Source organism: Chiloscyllium plagiosum, unplaced genomic scaffold, assembly GCF_037043375.1.
Source record: "Chiloscyllium plagiosum isolate Xiang-an unplaced genomic scaffold, Cpla_swu_hap1 HiC_scaffold_21, whole genome shotgun sequence".
Taxonomy (NCBI): Eukaryota; Metazoa; Chordata; class Chondrichthyes; order Orectolobiformes; family Hemiscylliidae; genus Chiloscyllium; species Chiloscyllium plagiosum.
This window is the reverse complement of record NW_028270159.1, coordinates 44,670,669-44,684,558: the sequence shown is the minus strand read 5'-3', so window position 1 is coordinate 44,684,558 and position 13,890 is coordinate 44,670,669. Positions and strand designations below refer to the sequence as shown.

The 13,890-nt window shown below is 44.2% G+C and overlaps 1 protein-coding gene across 2 annotated transcripts in view; it reads left to right on the top strand.

Annotated features, from left to right (window-relative positions):
* Window positions 1–13,890, top strand: part of LOC122564755 (uncharacterized) — a 94,493-nt gene that overhangs the window by 37,850 nt on the left and 42,753 nt on the right. For both annotated transcript variants that reach the window (XM_043719922.2, XM_043719923.2), the window contains 2 exons: window positions 419–605; window positions 1,765–1,996. In XM_043719922.2, coding sequence (XP_043575857.2) covers window positions 419–605; window positions 1,765–1,996 — 419 coding nt within the window. The remainder of the gene's footprint in view (window positions 1–418; window positions 606–1,764; window positions 1,997–13,890) is intronic.

The following is a 13,890-nucleotide window of genomic DNA, read 5'->3' as shown; positions in this document are numbered from 1 at the left end:
CATCAGAGGCTGAGGGGTGATCTTATAGAGGTTTATAAATCATGTGGGGCATGGATAGGGTAAATAGACCAAGTCTTTTCCTGAGGTGAGGGAGTGCAAAACTATTGGGTATAGGTTTAGGATGAGAGGGGAAAGTTATAAACGGGACCTCAGGGGCAAATTTTTCATGCGGGGTGGTGCTTGTATGGAATGTGCTGCTAGAGGAAGAGGTGGAGGCTGGTAAAATTGCAACATTTAAAAGGCATCTGTATGGGTATATGAATAGGAAGGGTTTAGAGGGATATGGAACAAGCACTGACAAATGGGACCAGATTAATTTAGGATATGTAGTCGGCATGGACAAGTTGCTCTGAACGATCTGTTTTTGTGCTGTACATTTCTATGACTCTATAATCATTTACTCTGTTCTAATTTGCAGTCTCTGCAGTAATGTGGCATACATACTGGGCACAATTGCGGAAAACGAGGTTGGTGCTCAGTGTTTGGTGACATTGGCACAGGCTCAGCTGCTAGAATCTGATAATCTCCTTGGCAACCTGAATTCCATGTTAATGTGGACAGATGCGGAAGCAGTGATGAATGCTGCTGGAACACTTTGCACCATGGTAAGATCACACAACAATGGTAGCTGTTGGATAGGATGTCCAGCCTCTGGGTCACCAGTCAAAACAGACATGACTTATTTTAAAACAAAGCTCAGCAAAGTGTGAAGGATTTATGGGACACAATGGTCAGCGAATGGTAAATTGAATGGAATCACAATAGGCTACTCCTATTGACAAGTCTCTGAGCAATGTTCAGTCCGCTCCAAAAACATGGTTTCGTACAAAGTGAGTTGATATACTTATACTCACATGGATGCTTATACACCAGAATAGAGTCGATACTATGGAAACTTGTGGGACTGAATGACATTACAGATAGAGAAGGATGAGGTTATAGAAGGGTTTGAAAACAAGAATTAGAATTTTAAACATCATATGTTGCTTGACCAGGTGCCAATCAGCAAACACAGGAGTGATAGGGATTCAGGGCCTGGTGCCAGTTAAGGTACAGGCAGTGAATTTTCACATGACCTCAATGCATGAAGTGTAGAGTGCTGGTCAGTGCTCAGGAGGGCATTGGAATATTCAAGTCGAAAGAAGAATGAACATTTCAATAGTGGACAAGGTAGGTCAGGAGTGAAGTCGTGTGATGGAACAGATTGGATGGGTGAGTTTTAGTGAGGTTGGGAAATATCTGGTTGGATGCTTATCTCAAGGACAACATGGATCTCCTCTCGGGTTGTGGGGAGGGGGTGAGCATGTAGAAAGGGTGAGGGTTAACTTTGGAATAACTTTAAACTTAATTTTCAAGTTATGAAAGATTTTGAAGGATGATTGCAAACAGACCATTTCCCTTTAAAGAGAAGAGCAAAACTAGAGGCCATTAATAGAATATAGTCACTAGAGATCTAACTGGGAATTCTGAAGAAACTTCTTTCCCCGAGGAATGGCATTAATGTGAAGCTGCTACCTCAGGGAATGGTTGAGGTGAATAGTACAGATGCATTGAAGGGGAAATTAGACTAGCAGATGCGGTGAAGGGAATAGAAAGTTAGGATATGGTAGATTCAAATGAGGGGTAATGGGAGAAGGGATATTTACACTGACTTGGACAATTTGAGGCTGAATGGTCTGATTCTCTACCATTTATCTGACATCAATAATCTCAAAAGAGAAACAAAAGGATTTAAAATGCTTTCATTTGTGGGTTTTGTTTCAGGTTGAGACCAATGAAGGCCGACAATGGCTCCTGAGTGACACTCGCCTTGAGGCGGTACTGGTCAATGTAACTGCTCTGCTGGACAGTATAAATGAGTGGACAGCCAGCAATGCTGCCCTGGTCTTGGCGAGGATTGCTATCTGTGAGTCTGGCTGCAGGAAGCTCTTGCAGCAACCGAACTCCCGGCACATGCTCCGCAAGCTAATCGCGGCTTTGGGCGTGGACGAGGCAGGTAAGCAGCATTCCTCTGTTCCACAATCCAGCTCTTGACATGAGTCAAGAACACACCAGTACACAGATATTCGCTCAGTTAGCAAAGTTACTTTTTAAGTGTCTGTAATGGGGTGCAGGAAGTCACAGGTCATCTGTTAGCACAGGTCTGTTGGGCCAAATGGCCTGTGTATATATTGTAAATATTGGACAATATGAAAAGATTGAAATAGACAGCAGTTCCCTGTATCCACTTCCAAATCAAAGTAATTCACACAAGCAGCTCATCAATATCTGTAACCTGAATGTCATTGGCATTGACTGATGTACCAGTGAGGCCTACTTTCACTTCATTCATGTGAAGAGCAGAAAACCGGGGACATATGGAGGAGAGATTCAAATGGAATGAATAGAAGTGAAAGTAATTTTTTGGGTTCTGGTGTATGTTTTTTTTTGAAGGGTCGGTTGTGGCTCAACTCCTGGAAATTCAAGATTGAAAGTTGTGGGTTCAAATCCATCTGAAGTTTGAGCCACTAATCTGAGCTGACCCCTCAGCCCAGTACTGTGGGAGTGCTGCAGTGTCAGTGATATTATCTTTGGGAGGGATATTTAACTAAGCCGCTGTCTGCCATTTAAAGTAGATGCGAGATATCCTCTGGCATTATACTGAAAGTTTCTAAGGTTTAGTAATTAGATCAGATTAGATTAGCTTCCCTACAGTGCGGAAACAGGCCCTTTGGCCCAACAAGTCCACACTGACCCTCCGAAGAGTAAGCCACCCAGAACTATTCCCTATATTTACCCCTGACTAATACACCTAACACTATGGGCAATTTAGCATGGCCAATTCAACTAACCTGCACATCTTTGGATTGTGGAAGGAACCCAGAGCACCCAGAGGAAACCCATGCAGACACGGGGAGAATGTGCAAACTCCACACAAACAGTTGTCCAAGGCTGGAATTGAACCCAGGTCCCTGGCACTGTGAGGCAGCAGTGTGCCGCTCCATGTAAATTTTATCCATCAATTGATCTCATAGTATCATTATGGTACAGAATTTCCTAGGTAACCATTAAATTGAAGCCTCACTCATCACTGGTCCCCTGCTCAACTATACCCTCGACCCTGCCGCTCTATCCTAAGCACCTCTGAACCTACCATTCCTCCCAATGACTGACCATCTTATTAGCTCACCCATCAGTGATGATTTTCACTTGCCCACCTGATAACTTGCCACCTCAACCATGTGCCATCCTCACCTCTCTTCCACATCCCACCCTATCCCACTAAACAACCTGGCAGTTCCTCCCACCCAAATGGAATCCTACCCACGCCTAAAATTCGGTAGCAAATGCTATGCAAATGTGTCTTTCCCCATAATGTCTCTACTGCAGTGAGTAGATATTTTCTAATTTTCACTGATGGATGCATTTGGGACCGACCAGACTCCGAAAGGGAAGTAGCTATCTCTTCTGACAGTAATTGGAAAATCTGGGCCAATATCAGGTCACTGTCATGTTGCTGTGTGCAGGAGTTTCCTGTGTGTATATTCAACAGGGAGGAAGTGAGAACTGCAGATGCTGGAGATCAGAGCTGAAAAATGCGTTGCTGGAAAAGTGCAGCAGGTCAGGCAGCATCCAAGGGCTGAAGAAGGGCTTATGCCCGAAACGTCGATTCTCCTGCTCCTTGGATGCTGCCTGACCTGCTGCACTTTTCCAGCAACACAGTTTTCAGCTCTGATATATTCAACAATCGAAAAGGCCTCATTTCCTGATGAAAGGCTTATGCTTGAAATGTTGATTCTCCTGTTCCTCGGATGCTGTCTGACCAGCTGTACTTTGCCAGTACCAAACCCTTCGACTCTGATCTCCAGCATCTGCAGACCTCACTTCCTCCTGCTATATTTAACAGTGATTACACTTTTAAAGTACTTCATTAACTGTTATCCACCTTGGGGTGGCGTGAGGTCTGTCTTTCTCTAAATAACTCAGACTACACACGAAAACAAAACCTTTGTTCTTCAAGACCTTTACCTGCATCTAGGTCATTTCAATCAATGCTTATACTTGAATAAAACTGTAACTCCTATGTTTGGATTTATTTTAGCTCACCAGGTATATCTCGTGAGCTTCCATGTGCTTTATTTACTTTGGAAAGGGACCCAATGAGCACTTTATTAAAATATGGCTTGTTGAATAACCAAATTGTTAGGTGAACAACAATAATATAGGTTCTATTTTAACCATCTCAGCTTGATTTGATAGAATATGATAAAAGTTGTTGTCACTGTGGCAAATTACAACATAAATACCAATTATGGCCTGTTTTCATTGCTGGCAGTCAACAGAACTGTCTCCAACACAAACTATTTCTTCATATAGATAATTATATTTGATGAATATGGAAGGAAAAATACTTTCAGAAAATCATTGAGGGGAAAAGAAATTGAGGTAGTAAATTAATCATGTATTCCTTATTCTCTCATCTGGACTCCTGTAATTTCCTGTTTGATTGTAAAAAGTTCCTTTGTTCCTTTGTGTACTGATTTTTATGTCTATAATAAATGGAAAGAAGCCCCCAACATCTTGAACATTATAAACAGGAAATGCTTCATTTTGTTCATATAGATCTTCTTTATAGATGTCCTCATATTGAGCAGAATTCTCCCTAAGGTGGTGCACAGCAAATGGCAATCAGAGGAAAACTGTGTTTGGTATTTGGTGGGGCATTGCACAGTCCTGGAGCTGCTTGTGTTTCTGTTTAGATCAAGGTTGGAGGAGGCAGGACAGCTTGATGACCTCAGCAGCAGGAGTGCTGTGGGGATGAGGAATCCCTAATCACAGAGGCTTTTCACTCAGGCCCCAGGATTCATGGGTTAAGTATGGACCTTCCTCACCTCACCTTGTGGAAAGTGCTGGTTTCCCCATGGTTTCGGAAATCTGACCAGCAAGTGTTAATGTCCGAATGCTGTTCTTTCAACATGATTCTCATTTTAAAATCTGCAACTCATCGTTTTGGATCAGGTCGCCTAAAGCTTAAAATTTTGAGGTGTGACGTGAGTTTAGGTCAGGAAACAAATTTGTCAAAAGCAGACTTTCTATGAACTGACACCTCTGGGATCAGGAGTGTTCCAGTTGATCAAGAGGTCCACATAATCATTGTAAAAGCACACACTAAGTAACAGAAAAGTAATGCGGGGGGCAGGGGGTGGTATACACATCACTGTTATGCTTTATTATTTTAAGCACGAATCAGTTGAATAATAATGCAACTTTGCCTTAAATTAAACTTAACAGTAGAGAGCCTTCTCACTCACACCCTCAACTGACTATTTGGATATTGCAGAGATTGCAATAATACAGTAACCTTACGGTATTTGAGGTGTGTAATTTTGCAGGTTTACCAAGAGTGCCGGTTCATAAGCTGACGGTCAAAACAAAATTTTTTGTAGTTTAACCCTCTACCCAACCCAAGTCCCCACCCCATGTTTTTACCCATTTCAGCCCATGGATTCATAATTTAAGCTCTCAATATTATTTATTAGCCTACTGACAGCCAGTTAGTGAAGGAAAGGACTGGAGGTTAATCTTTACAAAGTAAGATATTAAAATATATAGGTCTTGATTCTGCAACATATTACCACTGTCAATAAATATTTCTTAATATGTGCACAAGTCATCATCCAATGGTTGACACTTGGCCTTAATTTATACTCTGATGAAAGGTATTTGATTTATATATCTGTGTATCGGTATAAATTTTAGAGTTTGAATTTTAAAATGGGGTTGGCGACTTTTCTGAAGGATTTAAACAAAATAGCTAGGTCAGCAGGAATAACATTCTCTTACAAAGTAATCATTTAGGAAATGTCTGATCCAAACTGGACACACAGGTTTGACTATAAATCTATAGAATAATTGTGCTCTGGTGGTTGGGGAGAATGGTGAGGGAGCTGGCAGTAACGTGGTGAGGGTGCTTAAGTAACATTGGGTGTCAAGACTACCTCTGGGGTTTGTCGCCATTAATAGGAACATAAATAGGAGCAGGAGTAGGCCATCTGGCCCTTCGAGACAACTCCGCCATTGAATAAGCTGATCTTTTTATTCATTCAACTCCATTTACTCATCCATTCCTATAACCCTTAATTCCTTTACTGTTCAAAAATCTATCTTTGCCTTAAAAACATTCAAAGAGGTAGCCTCAACTGCTTCACTGGGCAGGGAATTCCACAGATTCACAACCCTTTGGGTGAAGACGTTCCTCCTCAACTCCGTCCTAAATCTGCTCCCCCTGATTTTGAGGCTATGCCCTCGAGTTCTAGTTTCAAAGAGGAAACAACCTCCCTGCTTCTAATTTATCTATTCCTTTCATAATTTTAAATGTTTCTAGAAGATCTCCTTCATTCTAATAACTTTCGTCCCAGTCTATTCAATCTCTCTTTATAAGTCAATCTTTCAACTCTGGAATCAACTTAGTGAACCTCCTCTGCTCCCCCTCCAGTACCAGTACGTTCTTTCTGAAGTAAGGAGACCGAACTGCACACTCCAGACGAGGCCCCATCAGCATGTAGGTGTAGTGTGCGAGAGCCTGTTTTGATTTCAGTGGTGTTAACAGAAACTGCGAGGAAAAAATGTGTCTAATGCACAACTATCACAAAGCTACAAAATGCTTTTTACAACTGCAAGCTTTCCCTTCATGAGGAATTGGAAAGTTGATGCTTTGCAGATGAGCTTTGATTCTAGGAATGTGTATCCGTAACATTTACATCAAGGCAAGTGGGAGGGTATTCTATCACAGTCCTAACTGTACCTTGCAGCTGGTGGACAGACTCTGGGCAGTCAGGAAGTGAGTTATTCACTGGAGGCCTCCCCGGCTCAGCATCCCTGGCTACAATACATCAAAGGCATCCAAATCACCAATAATGATCTCAATAGTTGAGGAGCCAACACTGATCTCTGTGGCACCACACCAGTTATATCAACTTGATAATCATCCACTTATTCCCACTAACTGTTTTCTATTAGTTAATCAGTACTATGTCCATACATACACTAAGTTATTAATCACAATAATGTGTTCTTAACTTGTGCAATAACCTTTTTATGGAATATCTTTTGGAAATCCAAATTCACTGCACCTCTACTATCGCTTATTCACTCTGCTGATCTCCAGCCTGAGAAGTGCTCATTTATATCTACCCTCTGTTTCCCATCTTTTGGCAACTTCTAATCCATGTTGCCAAGGACCCATCAATGTGTTGCTGAAGAAGGGCTCATGCCCGAAACGTCGATTCTCCTGCTCCTTGGATGCTGCCTGATCTGCTGCACTTTTCCAGCAGCACATTTTCAGCTCTGATCTCCTGCATCTACAGTCCTCACTTTCTCCAAGGACCCATCAATCCCAAACATTTCTAATTTGCTAACTAACCTGCCACGTGACACTATTTCAAATACTTCCTAAAAGTCTAATGTACAACATCCACAGCACCTCCCTCACCCACTGCCTATATCACCTCGTCAAGGAACTTATTTGTCAGTCATGACCTACCCTTGATGAAGCCATGTCGACTGTCTGGTATGAACAGCAGCTTCTGAAATCTCTCTTCTATGCCCTCCCCACCATTTGGAGCTCTATAATAAATATCCACCAAGGTCTCCGCTCCCTTCCTATCTCTTGTCTCCAACCATGTAGATTCTAAAATCATCTTCTCCATCTCCTGGGTAATTAAAAATTAGAGCGCATAAATACATTACATCGAGCAAACAAATGAGCTCCGTTCTCTCCTGCAGTTTAAATTGTTACAATGATTTGAAATTTGGCTTTCTTGTGTTTTTCCCGCTAAATGCAAGGGAAAAACTGCTTCGGAACATGTTTTGCTTTTAGTGCAGTTTCCCAATTTCTACATTTTTCATTCTTTCAGTGTTCTTAAATGTTTTTTAATGTAATGGCTACTACTGGTCTTTGCAGCACTGTTTGCTTTTGCGTTCAATTTAATACCATCCTTAACTTGATCAGAAGACAGGAGTGTTCCATCATTGTGAGGAGTTTCTCTTTCTCTGTGAAATATACCTTTGATAGTTAAATCTCCTCAGATATCTGCCACTGCTTCTTTACTGTCTCATTCTGATTTCTATTTTCCAAGTCCACCATAGCCAACTCTTACATATCTTTGTAACTTCCCTTATTTAAATTTAAGATAATATTTGCTGAATCAAGTCTCTCTCAAACAATTTGAATGTGAGATTTTATCATGTTAAAATCACAATCACCGCAAGGATCCCTTCCTATGAGACAATTAATCAATTAATTAATTAATTAATATTCTCTTGGTGCATTGTCGGGTTTAACATCACCTGGTCCTGGCTGTTTGCAGAGTATGCTTTTCTAAGACATTGTCCAGAATACACTTTATAAATTCACCCACATGGTCATTTGGCCAATTGGATTTATCCAATCTGTCTGAATGTTAATATCACCCATTATTATTGCAGTGTCTTTCTTAAAGGCTCTCATCATTGCATCCAAGCATGCAAATCAGGTGCAGATGAAAACCACTTGGCCCTTCAAGCTTGCTTGGCTACTCGATAGGAATGCTGATCTGTTTTGAATTCCTGATAACCCTGGCTTTCAATCCTGATAACCCTGACCTACCAAGCATCTAACAGGAACTATTATTCCTTGGGACTTCTTCTTTGTTTTACAGTTTATCAACTGTCAGGGGACCGATAAATGTCTTACCAGTGACGCTTTCCCTTATCTCTATCCAAATGATTTAATGACCTTCTGAATCAGAATGATTTGTCATTATTGTAACAATCTCACTCGTTATTATTGGAGCTCCTCTTTTCTTCCTACCTTCCTGAAATGGTAGAGACTTGGTCACCTTGCAACCATGTGTATGTAACACCTATCATATATTTTGTTTAGATGTGTACTATCAATTCATCCATCTTGTTATAAATGTCAGATGCATTTTGCTAAAGAGCTCATTAATTTTTTTGCCTTGCACATTCTGCTCTTTCTCATGACACAATGACTATTATTCGCCATATAGCTGCTTTATTGCCTTGTCCTCTCTCGTTAACTCTTGAATACCCTTGAAGCTACTGACTGAAATTTCAGAGAAGACAAAGCCCTAAATCAGGATATTGTCTCAACGTTTGCTTTGTGGAATTTCTGATGGAAATTCCCTTCTCTGATAGGTTGTTCTTCTTTGCCTAATTATCTCTGAGTTGTTTTCTCCTGAGTTTAAGTAGCTCACTTTGATAGAGTTAAGAAATGCACTATCTTAATTTAGATCTGAGGTCCTTTGCATTCCTTTTCGTTTTGAGACTTTGTTATAATGCCTTGAACTGAGTAGGAATGTCATATCTCCCTTTATTGTATAAGAGCTGTGAATGATCTATCCTGACATCGGTCATTGCGATTGAAGTAAATATAGCTATTCCTTCATTCTTTGCCCAGTAATCCCACTCTACTTAAACCTCAATGCATTTTATTCTGAGACTGGCTTCAGAGTTACAGCAGCAGAAGTGCAGAGTGGACAGCTACCTTGCTTGAATTATTGTCCTTGGAATTAAATATGTCATTGAACAAAGGGTTTTTAAATCAAAGATCAACACTGGAAGTTAACACCAAGAATATGGGAAGTTCTCTTGGGGTCATGACGCTCTTGGGTGAAGGCCATACTGATTGAAGGCTTGAAGCTAAACACCAGTCAATTGAAGAGTCAGTTGCCAAGACTGCAACATAAATCTAGCAATATTCTTAGATTTCCATTGTCCACATTATGATTTGCTTGGGGACAAATAATAGCTTGACATTGGCTGTGTCCAAGCTGATTGAAATGGTCCAATCCATAGAATGTTGAAGGAAATTCCTTGGTTATCATTTTGACCCAGCTGGATGTAAGATTGAAATACTCCAATCTGGGTCACAAAGATCATAATGTTGTGGCATGGTTTGTTTATGCTTCTATGGTAATGCCACAGAGATGGCTATTGCCAATGCAAAGAGTAATTTGTGTCTTGTGGAGGAGTGCATGCTGTATTGTTGATTCACAGTCTTAACATAGTCTCTCTGATGTTATGGGAGACATACACAGAAAGAGATCAGATGGGGAGATGAAACAGATAGCTTAGCCATCAGAGTTACCATGTGCACAGCTTCCAATTTTTCAATATAGTGTTCCTGGACTGAATGGTTCTTTCATTCTTAACAAAAGCAGAAATAGCTTCAGAGCTTTCTGAAGATGGGTCACTGGACCCAAAACGTTAACTCTGTTTTTCTCTCTCCACAGATACTTCTGAGTTTCGCCAGCAACTTCTGTTTTTGTTTCAGATTTCCAACGTCCATAGTTCTGTTTTTCTTTGTTATTTTGTCTTTCCTTGTTAGGGTTATATATGAGCTGAAAATGTGTTGCTGGAAAAGCGCAGCAGGTCAGGCAGCATCCATGGAGCAGGAGAATCAACGTTTCGGGCATGAGCCCTTCTTCAGGAATGAGGAAAGTGCGCCAAGCAGGCTAAGATAAGAGGTAGGGAGGAGGGACTTGGGGGAGGGGCGTTGGAAATGTGATAAGTAGAAGGAGGTAAAGGTGAGGGTGATAAGGTGAGGGTGATAGGCCGGAGTGGGGGTGGGGGCGGAGAGGTCAGGAAGAAGATTGCAGGTTAGGAAGGTGGTGTTGAGTGCGAGGGTTGGGACTGAGACAAGGTGGGGGGAGGGGAAATGAGGAAACTGGAGAAATCTGATTTCATCCCTTGTGGTTGGAGGGTTCCTAGGCGGAAGATGAGGCACTCTTCCTCGTCGTGTTACTATGGTCTGGCGATGGAGGAGTCCAAGGACCTGCATGTCCTTGGTGGGGTGGGAGGGGGAGTTGAAGTGTTCAGCCATGGGGTGGTTGGGTTGGTTGGTGCGGGTGTCCCAGAGGTGTTCTCTGAAACATTCCGCAAGTAGGCGGGCTGTCTCCCCAATATAGAGGAGGCCACATCGGGTGCAGCGGATGCAGTAAATGATGTGTGTGGAGGTGCAGGTGAATTTGTGGCGGATATGGAAGGATCCCTTGGGGCATTGGAGGGAAGTAAGAGGGGAGGTGTGGGCGCAAGTTTTGCATTTCTTGCGGTTGCAAGGGAAGGTGCTGGGAGTGGAGGTTGGGTTGGTGGGGGGTGTGGACCTGACAAGGGAGTCACGGAGGGAGTGGTCTTTTCGGAATGCTGATAGGGGAGGGGAGGGAAATATATCCCTGGTGGAGGGGTCCGTTTGGAGGTGGCAGAAATGATGACGGATGATACGATGTATATGGAGGTTGGTGGGATGGTAGGTGAAGACCAGTGGGGTTCTGTCCAGGTGGCGATTGGAGGGGCGGGGCTTAAGGGCGGAGGAGTGGGAAGTGGAGGACATGCGGTGGAGAGCATTGTCGAACACGTCTGGGGGGAAATTGCGGTCTTTGAAGAAAGAGGCCATCTGGGTTGTTCGGTATTGGAACTGGTCCTCCTGGGAGCAGATATGGCGGAGACAAAGGAATTGGGAATATGGGATGGCGTTTTTACAGGGGGCAGGGTGGGAGGAGGTGTAGTCTAGGTAGCTGTGGGAGTCGGTCGGTTTATAGTAAATGTCCGTGTTGATTCAGTTGCCTGAGATAGAAATGGAGAGGTCTAGGAAGGCGAGGGAGGAGTCTGAGACGGTCCAGGTAAATTTGAGGTCGGGATGGAAGGTGTTAGTAAAGTGGATGAACTGTTCAACCTCCTTGTGGGAGCACGAGGAAGCGCCGATACAGTCATCGATGTAGCGGAGGAAAAGGTGGGGGATGGTGCCAGTGTAGCTGCGGAAGATGGACCGTTCCACATATCCTACGCAGAGGCAGTCATAACTGGGGCCCATGCGGGTGCCCATGGCTACTCCTTTGGGTTGGAGGAAGTGGGAGGATTGGAAGGAGAAGTTGTTCAGAGTGAGGACCAGTTCAGTCAGTCGAAGGAGGGTGTCAGTGGAAGGGTACTGGTTGGGTTGGCAGGAAAGGAAGAAGCGGAGGGCTTTGAGTCCTTCGTGATGGGGGATGGAGGTGTACAGGGACTGGATGTCCATGGTGAAGATTAGGCGTTAGGGACCGGGGAAGTGAAAATCATGGAGGAGGTGGAGGGCGTGGGTGGTGTCCCGAACATAGGTGGGGAGTTCGGACTAAGGGGGACAGGACCATGTCAAGGTATGCAGAGATGAGTTCGGTGGGGCAGGAGCAGGCGGAGACAATGGCTCGGCCAGGGCAGTCAGGTTTGTGGATTTTGGGCAGGAGGTAGAAACGGGTGGTGCAGGGTTGTGGGACTATGAGGTTGGAGGCAGTGGATGGGAGATCCCCTGAGGTGATGAGGTTATGGATGGTCTGGGAGATGATGGTTTGGTGGTGGGAGGTGGGGTCATGGTCAAGGGGGCAGTAGGAGGAGGTGTCCGCGAGCTGGCGTTTAGCCTCAGCGGTTTAAAGATCGGTGCGCCTAACTACTACCACGCCTCCCTTGTCTGCCGGTTTGATAGTGAGGTTGTGGTTGGAACAGAGGGAGTGGAGAGCTGCACGTTCTGAGGGTGAGAGGTTGGAGTGGGTGAGAGGGGTCAAGAGGTTGAGGTGGTTAATGTCGCGGCGGCAGTTTGGCGCACCGACCTTTACACTGCTGAGGCTAAACGCCAGCTCGCGGTCACCTCCTCCTACTGCCCCCTTGACCATGACCCCACCTCCCACCACCAAACCATCATCTCCCAGACCATCCATAACCTCATCACCTCAGGGGATCTCACATCCACCGCCTCCAACCTCATAGTCCCACAATCCCGCACCGCCCGTTTCTACCTCCTGCCCAAAATCCAAAATCCACCACCCACCAACCTCCATATACATCGTTTCATCCGTTATCATTTCCTCCACCTCCAAACAGACCCCTCCACCAGGGATATATTTCCCTCCCCTCCCCTATCAGTGTTCCGAAAAGACTACTCCCTCTGTGACTCCCGCGTCAGGTCCACACCCCCCACCAACCCAACCTCCACTCCCGGCACCTTCCCCTGAACTGCAAGAAATGCAAAACCTGCGCCCACACCTCCCCCCTTACTTCCCTCCAATGCCCCAAGGGATCCTTCCATATCCGCACGACCATAGCAACATGACGGCTGGAGGAAAAGCGCCTCATCTTCCGCCTAGGAACCCTCCAACCACAAGGGATGAACTCAGATTTCTCCAGTTTCCTCATTTTTCCTCCTCCTACCTTGTCTCAGTCCCAACCCTCGCACTCAACACCACCTTCCTAACCTGCAATCTTCTTCCTGACCTCTCCGCCCCCACCCCCACTCCGGCCTATCACCCTCACCTTATCACCCTCACCTTAACCTCCTTCCACCTATCGCATTTCCAATGCCCCTCCCTCAGGTCCCTCCTCCCTACCTCTTATCTTAGCCTGCTTGGCACACTTTCCTCATTCCTGAAGAAGGGCTCATGCCCGAAACATCAATTCTCCTGCTCCTTGGATGCTGCCTGACCTGCTGCGCTTTTCCAGCAACACGTTTTCAGCTCTGATCTCCAGCATCTGCAGTCCTCACTTTCTACTAGGGTTATAAATGACACAGGATAATTGACAGATTTCTGTTAGGGAAGGGTGTGAAGACACATAGACCCGAGGCAGCTAAATGCAGTTAATATACAGACTAGCTTTGATCTAGTTTTATGGCAGTATTAGGAACAGGAGCAGGCCAGTTGGCTCCTTGAGGATACAAAGCCATTTGATAAGGTTATGGTGGATCTGAATAACCCATATTCCAACCGAGCCTTGATATCTCCCACGCCTTAATTTGGAGAAGAGCACTCCAAGAACACACAACACTGTCTTTAGGAATTTCTTCTTTATCTCTCTTATGTAGATGACCCCTTATTTTTCAACTGTAAC